Here is a 21816-nt window from a genome sequence, read left to right as displayed (position 1 = left end):
CATGAAAAAAATATGCAATTTTATTGATCGTGAAAAACCACTACTTAGCGTGTCATTTGTTTTTGGACCACGTCGAGTCACGAGCTCACGACATATAAAAGCTAAGAGCAGATCAATTTATGAAGATGAATAGCAGAATTAAAGTATAAATATTGCACATTCAACTTCTCGGCATAATATAACACACTTCTTTAGTAAATCTATTAATTGCATAATATTTTGGCGGTGATTTATTATAATTGATTGCACGCCACCTGGCGTAAGGATTATGAATACATCAAGTTAGTCTGCCTTAACCTCGGGGCATTTCACTTTTACAAGAAATTAATAGACAAAACTTGTAGGTCGACTTTTTTGCAACAAATCTTCAAGAGGCTTAAAATATGCGTAATAAATTACGTAATTGAAATTAGGATTAGACGCTTGCATTCAAATCAATTTGACCTTTGTTATCATAATGTGACACTATGATACGCGGAAAAACTGACCGTCCAGTTTCTAACCATAACTTAACCGGTCTAAACGCAACTTTAGTCATTTGAAATCTATTACCTAAAAGAGATAGCGAGGCTTTAAAAGATCAACGTTTACAAACAGATTAACCAAAAAGCAAATATTAACTTGAACTCAATCTGTTATCGTTAGTCGTAGCCTCTAAATCTCAGCACATTTCTAATGTCCCTCTATTAAGAACATTCGCAGTCAATGTATTGAAAACGTAAATTAACAACAATTTGTATTCTTATACGAATGCAAATGGCGTGGGGGCGTAGATTAATGGTCGGATAGAAAAGTTTATTTTCATTGAGAAAAATATTAAATACACTTTCGCGCGTTTTAAATGTCATCTTGCGGATGATATTATCTAATAACAAGATGTACCTTTTGTGGAGATGTACGAAATTGTTAGATAAAACAGAGGTGCGAAGTGACGGACTGACTTTTCTCTCTTACCTCATTGTTTGAGCACGGAACTTCTAAATGGGCCGCAGCGTGACTACTGCCGTTAGTCACATATTATGAGATGCTATAATATTCGGTATTAGGTACTTATCTCAATTTTGTTTAGCTCTTATACTTGCAATCCACTTAAACCAAGTTTAGGCAAATTATGGAAAATTTGAGAAAATCTACTCATCGTGTCATCGAAATATTGTCTAACGGCAAACAAGGGTGTTTGTTTAGTGTTGAATAAACAAGCATATGTAAGGAAGGATTGCAAGAGAATGTTTCTAGGAATCTATCTAACTGTCCTAAACTATTTATGTAAACGTTGCACATTTGCCTCTCTTCTCGTCTGAAATCCTAGTACGAAGATCGTCTTTCTCAAAGAACATACATGATCTACCTTAACGTACTCTCTATTATGACTTTCTTCATATTATGACGACGCTTTTGCTTGCGTAATGGATTTAATGAAGTAGTCTTCATTTTGAGACGATTTTTAAAGTCCTGAAAACGCAAGTAAAATACTAAAGGTCGACGTTGGCTGGCTGCGTAAAAGTTATACCTACTCCGATGAGAATTTAAAAAAATATATTAAGTAAGCAATAAACATACTTACAGGTGCAATTAAATATGATCATTACTGGACATGTCAGTAGCACCATAGCATTATTTGTTTCTCGCATTTCGGCCAACTTGTGTCAACCTTCAGAACTTCAATATTTCCATTGTTTACCTTTGAAAAAGTTGCATTAAGCTTGTGGCACATTATAGCAGCACCGCACGGCTCCACACCAGCATTTAAGTTGTCATTCAATTTAGAGCATTAAATCGTGTATATTATAATATATTCAAGCGCGGATCCAGCCCTCAAAAAAGGTTGTGGTCACAGCTACTAGAAAATCGGAACTAGAAGCGGCTACTAGAAAAGTAAAAGTCGAAGCATGAACATGCTCATTAAAAATTATGCAAGTCGTTTATGAACTTTTGAATGAAATTATTTCCTTTTTTCTGAGCATCAGGACTTTGGCATTAGGAATGAAAATAAACTTAGGAGGAAGTTGGACCCGATAAAAAAAATTAGTTTCGATCCAAACCTATTTCAATCAATAACTTCTAGTAGCCAGTAAGCCAATATAGGGAGGGTTTGACGCATTTGGTGCTGGGCCCCCGGGCTGCTACCTATTGAGCACCCCAAAAAAAAAACGACAAAATAAAATTACGAACCAATCTAATAATGCTAAAAAAAACGTTTTTTTTTTTAATATATCTAAACTCATATTATGCTCACTATCAGTTCCGTCTCTAGCTTATGTACCGGGTGCAATCATTACTAAAGCACCCCTATGTATGGAAAGATTGTGGGTAGTTTTGTTTTTTGCGCGAGCGTAGCAAGCCGGAACATTTTTTAGATTTCGTCGTAGTTACCAAGTTATAAAACCAAAAGCAAAGACGTGGTATAAAACCGTATAAAGGACAATGGGCAGATTGGTATACCCCACCAATAGCAATGTCATATATATCATTGGATAGGCCTTTTTATGTAGAACAATATTTACTATGACAGCTTTGCTGAAATGTTTGTCCGTTCTGAGATATAGATCAAAAACTGTGCAAAAGTTAGAACTAAGTAATCTATTGATAACTCAAGTTTTTAAAGGAAAATCTAAGAACTACTAACTGTAAGTCTTGTATGAAAGAAAATCAGATTACAGTATTGATTAGCATCAGTTTTAAGATTGTTTGTAATCTATATCTCAGAACGGACAAACAATAGAACAAAGCTGTCATAGTAAATGTTGTTCCAGTTAAAAAGACCTATCCAATGATATGTATGACTTTCCTATTGGTGCGGTTTCTCACTACGCCCAACATCCAGTTGGTACAATAAAAGGTTGAAATGCTACATAATAGTAACAATTATGGATCCTAACGGGCACAGTAGTACTTACAAGACTTAAAGTTATTATAGTTCGGCCATTCAGAGAATGCGTTCCTGACACGTCGCGATTGAACTGACGACGTAACTACATTCATTGATTATTGATATAATAATGTTGTTTTAATGCTCCTCAATTGTTAAAACGGTAAACAACCAGCAAAAATATTTTTATCGTAACTGCAACGCCATTGCAAAGTTACGTCGTCAGTTCAATCGCGACGTGTCAGGAACGCATTCTCTGAATGGCCGAACTATAGTACTTAGATTTTCCTTTAAAAACTTGAGGTATCAATAGATTACTTAGTTCTAACTTTAGCACAGTTTTTGATCTATATCTCAGAACGGACAAACATTTCAGCAAAGCTGTTATAGTAAATCTTGTCCTACATAAAAAGGCCTATCCAATGATATATAAGACATTCCTATTGGTGGGGTATACCAGGTCCCATATATTTGTGCCCATTGTCCTTTGCGCGAGCGTAGCGAGCGCAAAATTTTGGAGTCTTGGGACACGAAATCACAGAAACAAGTAAAAAAATAGCCACTACTAAGTGAAAAAACCGCGAGCGTAGCGAGCGCGAGATTTTTTGAGTTTTGGTACTGTTTTGTACAAAAAAAATGTAAAATAGTGACTATTGTAAATAATAATAATTTTATTGTAATAGACAGCTGTGTTGCTGGGAAGTTTGTTTTGTTCTTCACCGCTTCTTGTTAACCAGAAAGTCCTGAAAGAGGGCGTTATGGGGGTGCTATCCTTTTCTACTTTCAATTTTAACTTAAACTAATCTAACGTTTTCGACATTGGACTTAAACCACCGGAAAGTGAAAAAGCCGCGAGCGTAGCGAGCGCGAATTTTTTTGAGTTTTGGGACACAAAAGTACCTCAAAAACTAAAGCTGAAAGAAAAAAAATATGGTGATCTCGAATTAGTAAACAACAATCATAAAATTAAATGCAACAAAAAAAAGTATTATTTTGTTCCCTAGTGTTATCATCAGCCTATCGATTTAAAAAAAACCGTAAAAGTGTGATGTCACAAGTCTAGGTAATAAGGTTGTGGGCATGCCCATCGTGCCCACAACGGTGGATCCGCCCTTGAATATATTTCGTAATGTCAATATGAAAAAGCCAACGGCGAGCAGTCAGCGTGCTTGCCACTTCCACACAACTCGACTCGCCGCCCGCGTGCTGACCTCATGCGTACAGCGAGCCAACGGCGTGCTAATTGCGCGCCGACTCCGAGCCGGCAGCGAAACAACGTCATTACGTCGTGTTCAATCATAACATCAATCATAATCGTCTTAAAATAATATTGAGTTTGCTGTGACAGTTACACCTCGCGGCCGGCGCGCGGCCGGCGCGCTGTCCGCTCACCGTAGTCTTAATTCGAGGCGACGCCGTGCTGTTGCGGTGCTGCTATAAGGTCTCAGCACACATATGGGATCGGAAAGGGATCGTAGCCGTAACGCCTTTCGCCTCGCTGTCAACCAGGCGTCAACCTACCGTATGCACGTAACGAAAGCGTATCAGCAGCGCCTGTACGTCAACTCGGCTACGGCTAGGCGACACCGCGCTTACGCCTCGCCGCCCCCTGGCTGACGCGCAACACGAATGAAATACTCCTTGCGAATGGCGGCGTCTTTAGCAGGCAAGTCGCGGGAGGGGAAAGGGGAAAGGGTGGACGAAGAGATGTGAGCTCGGGTACGGAGAGACGTAAGCGCGGGGACGGAGAAACGTAAGCGCGGGGACGATGAGCCGTAAGCGCGGGAATTCAAGTTCGGAGCCTGTTCCGAGGCGAGGCGATTACGTTATTATTCCGATTAGTGTGCGTTGCAGTAGGGAGTTTAATACAAACCATTCTGAACGGCTCGAGGCGATACGGTGACGATCCCTTTCCGATCCCATATGTGTGCTGAGACCCATAATGTGCCACAAGCTTTATTGTACATGCGAGTGAGCTAACTTTGTTTGATTTCTTTCTTCATAACTTCTGTCCATTGACAAACGCGTAGTGGAACATCAAATGAAGGTCAATGCTACCTCTATACTTGTTTGGCCGTGTAATTGGAGAATCTACGATAAGTATTTCGAGATTTATAATCTGGGTGCGGCTCGATTCATTGATGCACACTAGATGTCTACTATTGAATATATAATTACGTACTAAATACTGAATTAACGCAATACTTGTTGATTTAAAAAGGCCTATTGATATGACTAATGAGAAGCCATTGTGGCGTTACTAATTGAGAAGCTGCCATCCTTAGGCGATGCTAAGCGCCATTTTCTAATTAGCCATTACGTATTTGGTAATTAGTCAAGAGTATGTCATATTGAAATGGTTATGGTTTATACAATACTTACTTATGTTACGCCTACGTTTCTGTGCTAAGCAGTCTAAGGCAGACCTTTGACATATGAATTTATTATACGTATAGTTACAAGAAGGAAAATTACGACGTCTTCATTGTATGCCGTTTGGCGAGGGTCCAGCTAGATCAGTGGTTCTTAACCTTTTTGACATGAGGGACCACTTTGACCAAAGTTGTCTTGCCGGGGACCACCTCATCGGTTTATCTAAATTAGTACTCATTCTTTATTATTTACCAAAAAAAAAACTGAATTTTTGGGTCAGTTCTACTCAAAGCTAAACGCATGTCGGCAGTTGTGTAGGTAAGCAAATGCAAATAAAGAAAAACTTGCCTATGTAGTTTCCAAATGCGCGAGCGAAGCGAGCGCGAAATTTTTATCGGACTTAAGGCGAGGAATTGGTCAACAATAATTCCATAACCGGCACGCGCATCTAAGGCGCCAAAAGGGGTCGGAGCGTCTGAGCGGGGCGAGGATAACAATACGCGCGCTAGCTTATAACTAAAAGTCGTAAGCGACAAAATGGTTTTGTAATTTTATTATTTAGAAATGATAATTTGATAAAAATTCCTTCTACAATTTTAAAGAGTATGTACATACTCAACTACTAAAAAAGTTAAGAGGCTTAAATCGGTCCCGTATGCCCATAATATGTGAATCTCTTTTTAAAAAGAGGTATGTTTGATATATTTTTCTCTGTTATAAAAGTTACCTAATCATGTTTCTACGTCTAACAAAATAAGGTTCATATCATGAACTTTCAGGTAACCAAGTTGTATTTTGATCCGTTTTGTATTTACTGAGAAAAATTGAAATCCTTGGCGCCAAAAATTCCAATTCGTCCTCTTAAACCAAATACTACGTAAAATGTAGCCCAAACGTACTTAACTTTTTGTTTGTTGACAAATTCAAAAATAAGGGCATATAGTTTCTGAATACGCGAGCGAAGCGAGCGCGAAATTTTTATCGGACTTAAACCAAAAAATACGTAAAATGTAGCCCAAACGTACTTAACTTTTTGTTTGTTGACAAATGCCAAAATAAGGGCATAATACAGTTTCTGAATAGGCGAGCGAAGCGAGCGCGAAAATTTTATCGGACTTCAACCAAATATTACGTAAAATTTAGCCCAAACGTACTTAACTTTTTGTTTGTATTTGTCAAATACAAAAATAAAGGCATACAGTTTCTGAATACGCGAGCGGAGCGAGCGCGAAACTTTAATTATTTTTTAAGACTCAAAAACAAAATTACATAAAATGTAGCCCAAACATACATTTTCATGAATGGGGGGGACTAGGTACGACACACCCGATATACGTCCATGCGAAAACCCCCGCTCGCAATTATAAGTCGATAAAAAATAAGTTTGATAACGTATAGCAACGTCGCGAAGCTCAGCTTCGCGGACCACTTGGAATGCCTCCAGGGACCACCAGTGGTCCGCGGACCACCGGTTAAGAACCACTGAGCTAGATAAACTGACGTGACCATACGTAAGTTGGACTTAAATAGGAATTTAAATTAATGTTGACGTTGCCTACTATCTGTAATTTATTCCAGACAAGATTTGTACTGCGGGTTGTTTCATTCTATATTTTATTCCAAGAAAATCTTGAAGAAAGTTTCGGGAAAAACTAATAATTTCATTAGTTGTACCAGAGATTTTCTAAAATAAGTATGGTTCTAATAATACAACAGATAATAAAGAAAGAACTTTATTTTCTCTGTTATTTATATTTCTGTTTATTCTCACACTAGCCGGTTTCCCGCGGTTTCACCCGTCGTCCCGTGGGAGCTACTATCCGCACCGGGATAAAACATAGCTTATGTTACTCGCAAATAATATAGCTTTCTATATAATGGTGAAAGAATATTTAAAATCGATCCAGTAGTTTTTGAGTTTATCCATTACAACCAAACAAACAAAGTTTTCCTCTTTATAATATTAGTATAGATAGATGATTGTAGCAAGTATATGATATTGTAACATTTCCAAAGGAACAACGCGATGAATGGTCTCTTGATGAGCCTATTGTCAAAAAATCGGCACACTTATCGTGGTAGACGACCATGAATTTATTAATGATAGTCACTTTTCAATTAACTGTGCAATTGTTGATCTGTTACTCTAGGTCAGTGATGAGAGGAAATCAATTAAATAGATTGGTGGGAAAAATATTGTCGTAATTTGGATTGCCATATTGGTTAAGGCGTTTTTATGCATGCAAATCTTAAATCGAATCTAGTTTAAATCGATAATGATGGTGATTTCTATCTTAACACTGACCTAGATTAAGGAAGTAGAATAAAATGTGGTTGCAGATATCGCTAGGAAATTTCAGAAGACTGATAATGAAAACGAGACATGGAGGTGTAGGAGAGCCGTATGAGAGTCAGCTTTAAAATAGTAAATAAAGACTGCTTTGTTGTAGCTAACTAATATATGATTGTTAAATACATATATAACCAGAAACATCCTACGCCAGCAGGATTAACAACAAAACTTGTACTCTTGAAAATTATTTAGCACGGTTTACACTCATAAATTTTACTGTATTTTGCTGTTGCTGTATATTTAAGAACATAGCATAACTAAAACCAACTAAATATAAGGAAGGACTTATAAAAATGATTGTTTGTAATTGTTTAACAGAACCGGGTCAATGAATTTAATTTATGAGTTATTTCTACGTAATTCTACGTTAAGATTGCCGATAGCTACGTTCACGTTTTTAATTAAAGTTTTCACCGTCGTATAATGTGGAAAACAATAAAATGTCCGCGTAATGTATAGGAGCGAATATTTTGCTGCCAATATTAAATGCGTTCATTTCGAAATCATAAACGCACAATAGATACTGTTTTATGTGTAAAGATCAGTGACGCTCCCCAATTTTGGGCGAAGTGGAGGCGAGTATAAAACCATAAGCCACTCATACGCATCACTACACAGCCGCACGCACCGGCCAAACATGAGGAGAGCGGTGAGTTGACGCGCGGCACACACCCAGTGAAATTGTGTACCTACGCTTTGCATATTTGACTTAATTCGTTAATACCGACGCCGTGGATTTCTACTTAAATAAATATTTGTTTTTCCAGTTAGTGATACTGTCGTTGGTGGCGGCCATAGCGGGCGAGGCGCCCTACCACCTGCCGCGGCCGGGACTCAATGCGCCTGTGTTCAACTACCCGTCGGCGCCCGCGCCCGCACCGCAGTACCAACCTCAGCCGCAGTTTCGGCCACAGCCACAGTACCAGCCACAGATCCAGCCTCAACCACAGTTCCAGCCGCAGCCACAGTTCCAGCCTCAACCGCAGTTCAATCCTAACAGCGGCTACAACTACCCCGCGCCATCCCAGCAGTACATCCAGCCCTCGCACCATCACCACTCTCACCCCGCTCCACCACCCCTAGCTCACCACCACCATCACCACCACCACCACCAGCCAGCTCCCGTGTACATTCCGTCTCCTGCTCCTCAACCTCTCCCGATTGCCCAACCTTTACCTGCTCCCCAACCACTGCCAGTGCTCCAGCCGCAACCAATTTACCAGCAACCTAGTGGATCTTATGGGGTACCTATTGCTCGCGCACCAGTACCAGTCGCGCCCTCGTTCCCCGTGTTTGCACCCCAACCGGCGCCACGACCGCAGCCTTTCCCTCAATCTCAAGTGAACTCCATAAGCCAAGTCTACCAGCCCGTCTCATACCAACAACAGCAACAACCTCAACAATACTCGCAGCAGCATGGATACAATTACCAGCAGCCTCAAGTGGTGTACCAGCCACAAGCCCAGGCATTGCCATCTCAACAACTGATTGAGCACTCTTCTGCGCCCGTATTATCCAGCTACCAAGCTGACTCCAACCAGTACAACATTGCGCAGGAGCAGCCACATAGAGACGCGCTGGACTCACTCGTTGTCGGCCGCGTGCAAAACATCATCAAGGAAGATGAACACAGTGTCGCTCGTAATGCTGGATACCAATCTTTGGTGTCAGGCGTGTCCTTGGAGCAGGCCAAGCCCAGCGTGGAGATAACTTCTTTTGTTCAAACATCCCCCTTGGTAACAAGCTCCGGACCCAGTACGTCAGTATCATCTTCATCGAGCTCATCGGTGGCGTCTTCGCCAGCGGTGATCCCTTCCACTGACTACGGAGTGCCAACTGGCCCAGCTGTAATCAGCTCCCAGTCTGCTGAATCAGCACCCAGCTTTAACTTCTTGCCACAAAACAAACCAGCTATTTCTTACGGCCCGCCAAACTGATTTAGGTAACGACTAGATATTATTATTGTACAAAATATTTTGTAAATAGAAGACTTTATTAGTATCTTTTTGTAAATAAAATATAAAGTAAATATTGTATTATCTTTATTGTTTGTTTTATTTTTATGTGGTTAAAAGAACAGTAATATTTTATGACTTGACAAAAATGGTACAATACATTTGTAAATTTATCTTAAAAGCATTCGTTGTTCGCTCTGTCTGCACAAAGTATTTTCAAAAACAGCGGAGGTGGACAGGGCCCACATTTTTCCTAAAAAGTGGTACACGTGTTTAGTATATTGATTATGTAAGATGGGTCGCCGAGACTACGTCACAAGTGATAACGACTTACGAAGCATATGGCATGGTCGGATGTTTGCACGGCGTCGCTCGCGAGGGAGCGCGTCACCATACTCACTATCGCTACGTCTTTTACTGCGCATTCGCAAGAATCCTCATTTACAGCAACAGTAGAGTAGGATTGGCGTCGTATAGGCTTTGGACCAAACACTTGGCTAACTTCTTTAACATCCTAGAACAGTTAATCTAAATGAAGGCGAACTTGCTGTGTAAATACATAGGGCTATTCGATGAAGACGTGATTTGACGCTGTATGACACAGTTTTGGAACGTTATGTCATAAAGAGTGCTTATTTACATTTAAATTAGGAGGTGTGCCTTACCCCGATGGGAGCACAAACATTGCGACATGCACACGGGTTAGGCGGGCACGGGGACGGAGCTTCAACTGTTTCCTGTGGACATTGACACGACACGGTAGATCGTTTTGATTTCTTTGGTTTCTTGGACCGATTACCATGCCCCGAAGCACCCTTTTTCGAAGCAATTGAAGTTTTTGAAGATTTCTTGCTCAGTTGCTGAAACATATAAAAATATGATTTGTATTATAATATTCCATTACGTTTAAGATTCATCTCTTTTTAGTAGTTACCTTAACCGGCAATGGTGGGTATCCAGTATCCTTGGTGCAGAAGCATGGTGCAAACATGTCAGTACAGCTTGAAGGTTCACGTATAATAGTTTCGTACTGAGTTTCCACAGTAACTGGAATAACCTTCTCTTCAGGACATTGGCACGACACATCCACGGCTCGGGACTTCGATGGCACTTGCACTATTTGTTCCTGATGGCACATACAACTTGGGGACTTGGGTGTTTCCTGTGGCTTTATAGGAGATTCCTGGATTTTTGGACACTCTTGGATTTTTGGACACTCTTGGAGCTTTGGACCCTCTTGCACGGTGTCAGGAATCGTGTCGATATATTTAGGAACACTCCTCTCGCGACAAACACTGCTCAGGCTGTGTGATCTCCCGGAACATCTCAGGTTGCAAGGAGTATTGGACGTTATTGATGTAGCGTTAGATTTTATGCAACCAGATGTTGGAGTACTAAAACAAATATAGAAAATTATTAAAATTCTAGTTTTTATTATAACAGTAATAGAGGTTACATTACAATAGTTTATGTACTAACTGATAGCAGTTGTCTGACGCTGCGCGGGTTAAATCTTTCGGTTGGAGAATAAATTCACAGCTTTGATTAGCACCCCTGTAAACAAATATTTGTTATGTGATAGCATTTCAAAACTAGGTGCTGAGTACAAACTATGTAAGTATGTGAATATAGTACTGACTTTTCAGGCACATCTCCTGAATCATTGCATGGACGTCTTCGTTTTCTCCATGGGCTGAAATACACATTTAATAAATGAATGTGTAAGGGCGAAAAGCATGAATCCTTATGCAATAATGCAACTTTACACAGACCACTTACCTTCTAATTCGTGCAAATTTTCTAGTCGTACACGGTTCGAAAGGGGATATGCTGAAATACACAATAATGAGTAAACATTGGTAAAACATCCCGAGATACCTACTTATATACGTATTATCTCTTCGAAATAGCTTGTTGTCAGTCATCAAGGTTAGGCAGATGACAAAAATAAAAAGGAATTATACTAACATATCTTCTCTATCTACCTGCAAATTTGATTCTAACAAACAGAGAAATTGGAAAATATGCAAATACGATAAAAATACTATAACTAGAGCTACTTACTACCTATTGCTTATTTATTACTTAGTATAATGTTACCAGGGAGCAGGGCACGGTTCAATAGTCATGGTCGGTTGGGGCTTTAGTTCGCAAGGGTGAAGCTGTCTGCTCTCACGAAGATACTCAACGTATTTGTTGTCCAACCAATTTGCGAAGCCACTTCGTTCAGGACACACATCACATTTACCGTATGGTTCACGTTCCTAGATGAGCAATAAGGGTGGTCATTTCATGGATATTGAAGTTGAAAGTACCGTCATATCTTAGGAATTTACAGGTTGAAAAATGCAAAGTGCGATAATCGCATGGCCATTTTAAAAATATGTTGGATTAAATGTGTGTAGATATGCAAGTACAAATTACTCTTAAATATTGCTTACCTGTGTGTACCATTTAAAAGCTTTTACAAAACAATTTCGATTATCTTTCCTCGGTTGTTCTTTTGTCTGCCTCCTGTTTTGAGGCCGTGGCTAGAAATATATCAAAGATTTAAAAAAATTACGATAGGTATATTTCATTGAAGGAATTAACTCTGCTATCCTGCTCAGGGTTCGTGCACTGACGTGTTCCCAGTACAAGAGTTCTTAAGTTAAGCAAATCAAACAAATATGAACCTGAGGATATAAGGTTGAACTTACAACTTCAGCGTAATAAATAAGAGGGTGTGCCATCGTGGAATAGATGGGGACGTGTCGACTGGTCTTGGAAGACTTGCCATACTGACAAGTATAGCTATTATGATTATCGTCAAGCGGGAATGCGCATTGACAACAATCACAGTTATCGCAATCACTAGAAGATGTGGAAGACATTGGAAGATGTAAGAACTTATTTAATTTCTAAAATATTTTTGGATATTATGTGAATACGCCAAGAAGTTGTTTGATTAATTTCTGTCAAGTCTGCTGTCAAGATTTTTTTGGTCACTCTTAATTAAGAGCAACGAGTCTCATTTAACAAAGAGGGATTATAACTCTAAGACGGTTCATGAAGGAAGCTAAGATGGTTCATGAAGGAAGCTAAGATGGTTCATGAAGGAAGCTAAGATGGTTCATGAAGGAAGCTAAGATGGTTCATGAAGGAAGCTAAGATGGTTCATGAAGGAAGCTAAGATGGTTCATGAGGTTCAGATCCTTGGATGTTTAAATATGAAGGAGGTTTACCTGCCTAATATCTTTAACAACTGGTTATTCAATAGTCAATTCTAAAAAACGATGAGGGATCCACACACACAACCACACACTTAATAGATAGCTACTTCCTACCGAACGGATCCTACGTGACATAAATTTTCATTTCAGAGCCTCCCTGAATAAATGTGTCAACGAAAGACTTATGAAGCTAATAGCAATTAAAATGTTAATTCAGTACTTTTTAGTTTTATCCGTATATTTTGCTTTAGTGTTTAGTTACAACAAAAGGTTGTTCACACTGATCAGCCATGATAACTTAAGTAATAACCCAGAGCTCTATCACTTGATTAATTATATCTTTGTCTAGTAGACTTACTTACTTTGTGGAGTATATTTCTTAGATATTCCTTATGATTAATAACTCGTATTTAGTTTTCGTTCGTTTCTTGCGTTATGCCATTAATCTCTGTTAGTATAGTGCGATTTCTGTAAAGGAAACTCGTACGTACGGAATATAACAATGACTAACGCTATTCATCAATATTCACCCGAAATCATCTACCATGAAGAATTCGAAATTGAAGGGAAACTAAACGTAACATACAACAAACAACAACCAACGAAAGATAGAAGTAAGGGTTAATTTGTTTCAATGTCCACAGAATCACAATGTGGCGTTAACAACTTGCCCATTACAAATGTGGTGAAGATGAAGGCTCCTGCTCCGGGTACCAAAGGCCACGGTTTCGTCACTGTCAGCGACGATATCACTCAAGAGACAGGTTACCCTAAAAAATATTTCACAGTTTCAATAAACTTGAAATTGAATTGACTTGTTAAAAATATCAATTCTTCATTTCAATTCTACCAACTTAGTAATTAATCTCAAGAACGAATGGCCCGATTTGAAAAATCTTTCTGTGTAAGATAACTCATTTATCGAGGAAGGCTATAGGCTTCTTTTTGTCCAGGTATGCAAAGTAGTTCCCACGAGCCGCGGGTGAAGCTGCTGGCAGACCTAGTAAAGTGAGAATTATAATTTAAATTTTCTCTTTCCCAGATCCTTTGCTCGGATTCGAGAAGATTTTCTACTATGTCCTGTATGGACGTCAAATTGGTTCGTAAACATACTCTAATGTAGGTCATGGACATATAATAAGCTTTTATAGGTAGTACAAAGCAATGGAAGTAGACTCATGCTTATTGCATCTTTACGGCCGGCGAAAAACTCATGTACCACCCGTTTCATCAAACGCTGGGCCCAAGCCACGTTGGGTTCCATACAAGACTTTTTACTGGGTAAACTTATTAAACATTTTAATTAAGCTAAGCAAACATCGTATCGTACCTGCGTCCAAGTTCTGTATAGGAGTTGCAAGAAACGACATACATAGGTTTAAATACTGATGGATCAGTAAACCTCTATAAAATAACTTGGTGAAAATACAGAGGAAAAAGCTGACCACAATTCGTCATAGTAATTATGTGAATGACACAACGTTATATAATAATGGAGGAACCTGTTGGCGAGAGCTTTCGACCCATGTTGCTTTAATATTCAGGGCACACTTAGTTTACGACCGGTTGATAGCCAAGATGAGGTTGTGACATTTGCTGGGTTTAATCAGTCTCTTGGGCTTGTGAAAGCTAAACCTAGATTTAAAAAAATATAGAATTGCTCAATAAAATCGCAGCTTTCTTTAATGCCACACCAATGAGAGAAGGAATTAGGTAAAGCCAAGTTTTAGATCTACACACACACCAACGGACATTAACTACGGCTCCTAGCTTTACTCGATTGCATATTTTTAAAGTCTATCATTAATGTATTAAGTTCCTGAGGCATCTTCAGGATTCGGAATTTGTTTCAGGTAGAAATGAAACCTAAAATTTCTTCTGGAAATGATACCGGGCTTGATACTTTGGAGCACTGCCCTACTGGACAAGTAATGCGGTAAGTTTTATGCGATGTAAGTATAAAGGATGAAATTTTCCAACATCTCTTATACAGATATATAGATTCTATATATGTCCTTGTCTATTGGCGCAACCGCGTAACATGAATATTCCATTCTCACATCTTTTTTATTGGTCAATTAATTACATTTTTAATGCGTACAACTTCAAATAAAAACCCTAAATATATTAAAAATATAATTTATAATCAATTCTTATCCACAACTCCATAATATTGTAACATCATACCCACGTTTGAGTTGAGGCCGATCATTATTTATTCATAAGTCACAGAAAAACCTTCACCGTGAATTCTGCCTCCTACCCTTTAAAACGTTATATAAATATTAAGTACTTACTATCCGTAACATATAATTCTCATAACACGAAGGGTATTTTCAGGAATAGGATAATAAATATTCCGATATACAAAGTGTTTGTTTATATTTATATCTATACTAATATTATAAAGAAGAAAACTTTGTTTGTTCGGTTGTAATGGATAAACTCAAGAACTACTGGACCGATTTTAAATATTCTTTCACCACAACAACGAGCGAGTAACATAGGCTATATTTTACCCCGGTGCGGGCATTAGCTCCCACGGGACGCGGGTGAAACCGCGGGAAAACGGCTAGTCTTATATATAAAAATGAATTACTGTTCGTTAGTCTGACTAAAACTCGAGAATGGCTGGACAGACTTGAGTTTTTTGGTTTTAAAAATTTGTAGAGGTCCAGGTTTAAATGATACGAAGTTCGCGGGATCAGCTAGTAAGATATAAATATGCCGATATACAAAGTGTTTATATTGTAATTTAAAAATTTCCCTCATTCCACAGAGCAGCGACGTTTCTAGGCAAGAAAAGCGTAAACATGCCGTTCCTGGAGTACTTGCACATTGGACACTGCCGACTCAATATCACCAGGGACTACATGCAGACAGCCGTGGACGCCTTCGCAATACTCATCGGCGGAGACCTGTCAGATGTGGAGCGGTTACCAGGGTCATATGTGTTACGGTCTGTTAGTAACTACCATAACTTATGATAAATTATATTGCTAAAACGGAATAACAAATAAAGAAAGAAATTAAAATTGACCATGTAGAAGGTGAAGAATGCCACGTTGTTTGGTTAGGCCCGCCGCTGACTGCAACTTTTTGTCAACGTGACTTTTTGTCACTTAGTCAAGTGCAATGAAAACTATACTGAGTGCGCTCATTATGGTGACGTGACAAAAAGTTGCAGCGACAGGCAGCACCGGAGTGACGTGACTGTCACTCGCCCTGTACATTACTATGGGAGTCCGCTCACTGGTGACTTTTTGTCACTCAGCCTGCGCCGCGCGTTCGGAGCAGACGTATTTTTAAAGATGTCGTCTTCTTTGCAAGAGGAAGAAATTGACAATGAATTATTAATAGAGGAGATAGAGAAGAGGCCTGCATTATATACAAAAAATTTAAAACAATATTCTGATCAAATTTTAAAACGAAGATTATGGGATGAAATTGTATTACACTTATTTCCAACAAGAAGTTTATCACAGGAACAAAAAGAAAACGCAGGTAATTTTATTAGCGTTTATTATACTTATTTATAATTATTACATTAAATTAGGGCGATAGGCAATTATAGTTCTTGCATAGGTTAGGTATAGGTATCAGTAGAGCGTTGCGGAATTATTATTTACCCACATTGACATAAGACTGAAAGGAGACGTTTCAAAATGTATGGAGCCCGGCCCAAAAAAAATATTTCAAACAATTTTCAATGATCCAATTAATTTAATTTGGCTTTATTTGGCTCTAAAACACAAAAATATACACATGAGATTGCAATACACATCAAAAAACCATCATAGCTGTAAGGTTAATACCATATACTGGCGGTTCTACCGCCAATGTCCGCTCGACAATGCTGCTACACACCATCAAACTATACAGATTGTACTTAGCTGTATATAGTTCATTTCATCATGGACCCTCCAGTAAACCTTGCAAAATGACTCAAAAGCGGAAAACCGTCCTTTTAGTTTCAAGTGGCGGTTTGACGCTGCATGCGGCGATTGTATAAGGTGATATAAAAATATCTGCCATGGCTGCAATGGGAGACAGTATTGCGTGCATACATCATTAGTAAAGATTATTACTTATTGAGCATAATATGTCTCATATTTTTTTTTACCAGTAGAAATTGCGTACAAGTTTGAGATTATTTATTCGCAAGAGATCATCTCGCAGTCTAAATTTAACTATTCCGGTCTTCACTATTGTTGTCTACATACACAATACTATCTCCCGTTGAAGCCGTGGCAGATATTTTTAAAGCACCTTATATTTCTCCCGCCTGTAAACCGCAGCGGTAAACCGCGCAGTTTAGTATGCAGCAAACAACTTTTATATTAAATAGTATCTCCGGACGGCGGACGAAATGCCCGTACTATAGTATGGGCCTAAGCTACCGTCATGGTGGTTGATTAATGACATTTGACGTGTTTATTTTTCTTAATTGTCAAATCCATGGATTGTTGTCATTTTTTGGTAACAGAGTATATAAAATGGCGAGACGCCATATTGAAAGTCAATAAAACTTATTAATAAATAATAAATTATAACAAGAAAAGTATGCATTTAAGCAAATGATCTCTATTTTTCCCGAATTCCATAGATTTTTCTGGATAAGGGTTGGCCCAAAAGGCGATTCCGTGCTGCCAGATGTGGTCCAACCCTTACTGTACATGTAGTGGGTCGGATTTGAAACATCTCCTTTAAATGAATTATGCGTGTGCACTTGTGACTATTGTTATCATAAGTTACATATTTAGTTATATTTTTTCATATTGCCACGGTACGGATCCTTGTGGTGAAATAAAATAAGAAGTAAAATAATTTCTTATATTGACACAGGACATGTTTCGATGCCACTGATTTGTTGACGTATTGCTTAGCGTACATTCGTACGCGGTATCTGTGAATTGAATTCCATCTTTAACGCGTACATAGTTATGTAATATACAGCAAGCCATTACAATCTTATCACAAAATTCTACGTTAACATCGATAGGTCTGTGTAGAATTCTCCATTTATTACACAGTATTCCAAAAGTGCATTCCACCATTCGACGTGCTCGTGTATGTCTATAGTTAAAGATTCTTTTAGCAACTGTAAGTCCTCTCTTGGAAAACGGTCGTAAGATATTTTTCGACAAACCAAAGGCTTCATCACCTACAATGCAAAAAGGCATTATTTTTCCATTTTCATCATTAGGCAGACTTCGTCCAATCGGAATATTTAATAAATTCCCTTGAAGCCTTCTGCCAGTATTCGTTTTTTTTAAAATCGTCGAGTCGCTTGCGCTTCCTTGTGATCCGACGTCAATGTAGATGAATTTATAATCTGCGTCTACCCATGCCATCAAAACCATAGAGAAATATTTTTTATAATTAAAATAATCAGATCCACCGTACTTTGGATTCGTTATTCTAACATGTTTACCATCGACGGCGCCGATAATATTAGGAAAGTTAGTACGCTCGTAAAACTGATCAGCAATTTTATACCAGTCTTCTTCATTTTTTTCTGCCATGTACAGAGGTTGCAATGCTTCCCATATAGATTGGCACGTTGAATTTACAATATTACGAAGTGTTGTGGCTCCAATTAGGTATTCAAAAGATAATGCATTGAAACTTGCACCACTTGCTAAATACCTGTAAATATAAGAATAATATTTTTTACAGTTAAAGTGATACAACGTCGTTGGAAAAATTTAAGAGCTTGTTTTTCGAGGGAGCTTCGTTGCCAAAAAGACGTAAAATCAGGGCAAGCTGCACCTAAACGAAAACGATACGTGTACTTTGATAAGCTACTGTTTTTGGTACCTTCTATGGAGGCAGGGAGAGAAACCTCAAGTAATGTGCCATCGCTTGACGAAGAAACAATTAGTGAGAACGATTCTTCTACACCAGGAATAACACAACCAACACGAGAAAAGAAGAAGAATAAAAGTTACGAAGAATCTTTATTAGAAATATTAAGAGACAAAACAAACCACCAAAACATCCAGACACTACCAGACCCAGATAATTATTTCGCATTATCTTTGGTTCCATTATTAAAGTCTATTCCACCAGGCCAGAAAATTGATGCACAGATTGCGATTTTAAACACCCTGAAATATTATACCCAATCTTCTAATAGCTTTACTAATTACAATTCTACAGCTGCAACATATATTCTTCCTCAACCACAACAACCTCGAATAATTTCGCAACAGCTTATATCCCCAGCCCAACCAGCACCACCTCGTATACTTCTTCAGCCAATAATATCTACAACCCAACCACAATCTCAACCACCACCACCACCACCTAGCGTACTTTCACAACAATGTTTTAATCCCTCTGCACCCTCTACATCTACTCAATCTTTTTATGATATTTCTCCTCCGCGGTCGAACGAAACTGTGCAATCATATGTGTCAAATTACTCTTTAGATGATTGTGATATTGCAAATTTGTATGCCTCCGAATAAAGATTTTTTGTTTAAATAAATAATTGATGTAGTTTTTGTTACTTACCTCAAAGTTACCGTTAACCTTTCTTCTGCTGGAATAGCTTTCCGAAATCTTGTATCTTGATGTGTAATCACAGGACCTACCAAAGCCAGCAACTCATCGAAAGAGTTTATAGACATACGAAAATAATTAAAAAACTTTGGTGGGTATTGACGCAATTCAGAATATATAGTGTAGAATTTTCCTTTGAATAATCTTTCCGTGTATAAAGGGTGCACCCAGTAGCGTTTTTTCCGTTTCATTTTTCTTCTATGTATTTCAAGAGCGCAAATCACGGCAACCTCGTTGAAGTCCATAGCAGAAATGAACGCGATTTGTCACCCAAGAACAGTTTCAGTGAGCGCATCGTGGGTGACAGCAGGTGACAGTAACAATAAGTCACGGTGACAAAAAGTTGCAGTCAGCGGCGGGCCTAAAAGCCAATTTAAGGCCCGCTGCTGATTGCAATTTTTCGTCACCGTGACTTATTGTTACTGTTACCTGCTGTCACCCACGATGTGCTCACTGAATCTCTTCTTGGGTAACAAATAACAAATCATTTGTTTCGTATAAGGCCATGTTCATAACGTTCTGTCGAATCAGTGGCGTCCTGCCAGCCTGCCATAATGAAGGTACATACGTAAGAATGTTATTAACTTTACTGAGCAGGTTCTATAATCACATCTATTTTTTTAAGTAGGTATATATTTATTTCAGGCGCGCACAATTGCCATGATGCGATTAGCTCGTGAAAAACTAGCAGCCACATGGTACGTGGTAAAAGGTACCACCCCAACCAATAAGATCACATTCGAGACGCTGGAGAAGTTCCGCCCACTGTTCAAGTATGTCAACGGCAGGGAGATGGCCAATCTCAACCTCTCGGATAACAAGATACTGTCTTTCATCGGTTCACATCCTGATCTTAACAGGCATCAGGTAATATCTATTAGGTGATACATATGTACAAAATGTTGCAAATTGCCTTTAGTTCGTCTGTGGTGGTTTTCAACTTATCGATTTTAGCCTATGCGGACTCTAAATTATAATCTTCCTGAGTCCAAAAATATAGGCCTATATGCTAAAATGCCAATTATTTCTTGTTCAAAATATTCATACTTACAGAAAAAAAACTGTGTTAATAATCGTCTAAAGACAACTGACAACTATGAATATTCAGGTAGGCGTAGTGGCGAGCAAGTACATAAGACTAAATCCACGATGGACTGATGCTAAATACCTGAACATCATGAACAACTTGCTATGTGGAGTGCCCATGATCTTCATGCGAAGGATCCCAGAGAACACTTACTTGCAGCTGACACACCAAGTGAGTGAGTGAGAGCGCCTTATGAAAACTTTCAAGTGAAGTTTACGTGTCTTTTATACGCATTGCATTCGGGAATATTGCACTGTGCATAGTTTGATTCATACTTATTAAAAGAACGATTGTTTTCAGTTATTTTACCACATACGAGCATGCGATCCCTTGCAGCGCAGATTTTATTTAGCCATGATGATGAAAACTCAGGTTCGTACTTACACTCTAATACATAGCTAATAGATTAAAACATATTTACACATATTTTTAGATATTGACATGTGGTTATCGATAAGTATCCAGCTCAACTGTGAATTACTATGATATTTTCATCAGGCGTTAGGCAAATCATACAGTTGGAGCGCTCGAGAAGTGTCCCGGCTGGGGTTGCTGCTAGCTGAAGTCAGTGGAAAAGACCTGAGTGCTATCAACCCTGAAGCTGTTGCTGGTATAACCCCACAAGTGAGTCATTTACACACGATATTATAAGCAGTCGTAAGTTTGCATACATGCTTCCGAAATGGCCCGTTATTTATCATTTCCGGAGAAATGGAACGGTTAGTCATTAATATAAGTAAAGCGAATCGACTTGATTACTTGATAAGTGCAGAGTTGAAACGCCAAAATCAAATATTCGAAAGGTTGTAGAACTCATTACTCACATAACGAGGGTGCAGCACTACTAGTAATAGAACTGGACGTATTTTAATCCTCAGGTTATGTTAGAAATGCCGATACATAGTCTGAAGTCGATCACGGAACTACAGCTGCGGTACTTGCATCCGAAGGCGCTCAACATTTTGGCGCGCAAGCTCATTGAATATCAAAACGAACAGCTTGAAGCTTCAGACTCTGGAGTAACCCTTCGCAAGCTTACAATACGTTTGTTTATGACCATTTGGTTTATTTCTATGATGATATAATAATATTGTTTTATTCTACAATGAGTATAGATATTCTTAACGTTCCATTGGTTAAGCCTATCATCACCAAATCTCAATACATGTTATTTGTGCAGACAGTCTTCAAATCGTGCACCAATCAATGACAGGGAATATATTCTTATAGAGTCACTAGGACACTCAGTGTGATCATGGCCAGTTCCTAGTACAAAGATGCATTATTCTTAGTTAATTACCCACACGTCTGATAATGATCGGAAGAAGGATTACTCAATATAATCCTTGTCAGTTCAGATCGTATAATAAAAAAATGGTGTCCTTTTGCAACCTACGATT

The 21816-nt window shown here is 38.7% G+C and overlaps 6 protein-coding genes across 6 annotated transcripts; 4 read left to right on the top strand and 2 right to left on the bottom strand.

The window, feature by feature from the left end:
- The first annotated feature begins 8177 nt into the window (after positions 1 to 8177).
- LOC124640586 (early nodulin-75-like) lies at positions 8178 to 9591 on the top strand. Its single transcript, XM_047178417.1, has 2 exons — positions 8178 to 8244; positions 8363 to 9591. Exons 1-2 carry the CDS (start codon positions 8233 to 8235, stop codon positions 9530 to 9532), a joined length of 1182 nt encoding a protein of 393 aa, XP_047034373.1. The 5' UTR covers positions 8178 to 8232; the 3' UTR covers positions 9533 to 9591.
- A 63-nt stretch (positions 9592 to 9654) lies between these two features.
- On the bottom strand, positions 9655 to 12423 carry LOC124643162. The gene is made up of 10 exons (XM_047182039.1): positions 12250 to 12423; positions 11992 to 12081; positions 11651 to 11814; positions 11330 to 11380; positions 11190 to 11243; positions 11030 to 11104; positions 10485 to 10944; positions 10216 to 10410; positions 9885 to 10064; positions 9655 to 9803 (listed from the first exon to the last, which is right to left on the bottom strand). Exons 1-10 carry the CDS (start codon positions 12421 to 12423, stop codon positions 9726 to 9728), a joined length of 1521 nt encoding a protein of 506 aa, XP_047037995.1. The 3' UTR covers positions 9655 to 9725.
- Positions 12424 to 12946: 523 nt separating this feature from the next.
- Positions 12947 to 14702, top strand: LOC124636814. Its single transcript, XM_047172982.1, has 4 exons — positions 12947 to 13064; positions 13407 to 13526; positions 13805 to 13861; positions 14620 to 14702. Exons 1-4 carry the CDS (start codon positions 12947 to 12949, stop codon positions 14700 to 14702), a joined length of 378 nt encoding a protein of 125 aa, XP_047028938.1.
- Positions 14703 to 15575: 873 nt separating this feature from the next.
- On the top strand, positions 15576 to 21501 carry LOC124642652. The gene is made up of 6 exons (XM_047181215.1): positions 15576 to 15725; positions 19975 to 20196; positions 20438 to 20587; positions 20717 to 20788; positions 20915 to 21040; positions 21295 to 21501. The coding sequence occupies exons 1-6, from the start codon at positions 15576 to 15578 to the stop codon at positions 21499 to 21501; spliced, it is 927 nt and encodes a 308-aa protein (XP_047037171.1).
- Positions 15859 to 19258, top strand: LOC124642646. Its single transcript, XM_047181204.1, has 2 exons — positions 15859 to 16266; positions 18442 to 19258. Exons 1-2 carry the CDS (start codon positions 16074 to 16076, stop codon positions 19233 to 19235), a joined length of 987 nt encoding a protein of 328 aa, XP_047037160.1. The 5' UTR covers positions 15859 to 16073; the 3' UTR covers positions 19236 to 19258.
- On the bottom strand, positions 16268 to 19680 carry LOC124642640 (protein ALP1-like). The gene is made up of 2 exons (XM_047181191.1): positions 19282 to 19680; positions 16268 to 18411 (listed from the first exon to the last, which is right to left on the bottom strand). The coding sequence occupies exons 1-2, from the start codon at positions 19572 to 19574 to the stop codon at positions 17526 to 17528; spliced, it is 1179 nt and encodes a 392-aa protein (XP_047037147.1). The 5' UTR covers positions 19575 to 19680; the 3' UTR covers positions 16268 to 17525.
- Positions 21502 to 21816: the final 315 nt, after the last annotated feature.

This window comes from Helicoverpa zea, chromosome 2 (assembly GCF_022581195.2).
Source record: "Helicoverpa zea isolate HzStark_Cry1AcR chromosome 2, ilHelZeax1.1, whole genome shotgun sequence".
NCBI lineage: Eukaryota > Metazoa > Arthropoda > Insecta > Lepidoptera > Noctuidae > Helicoverpa > Helicoverpa zea.
Note: the sequence above shows the minus strand (reverse complement) of the source record. Positions and strands in the feature narration are given on the sequence as shown.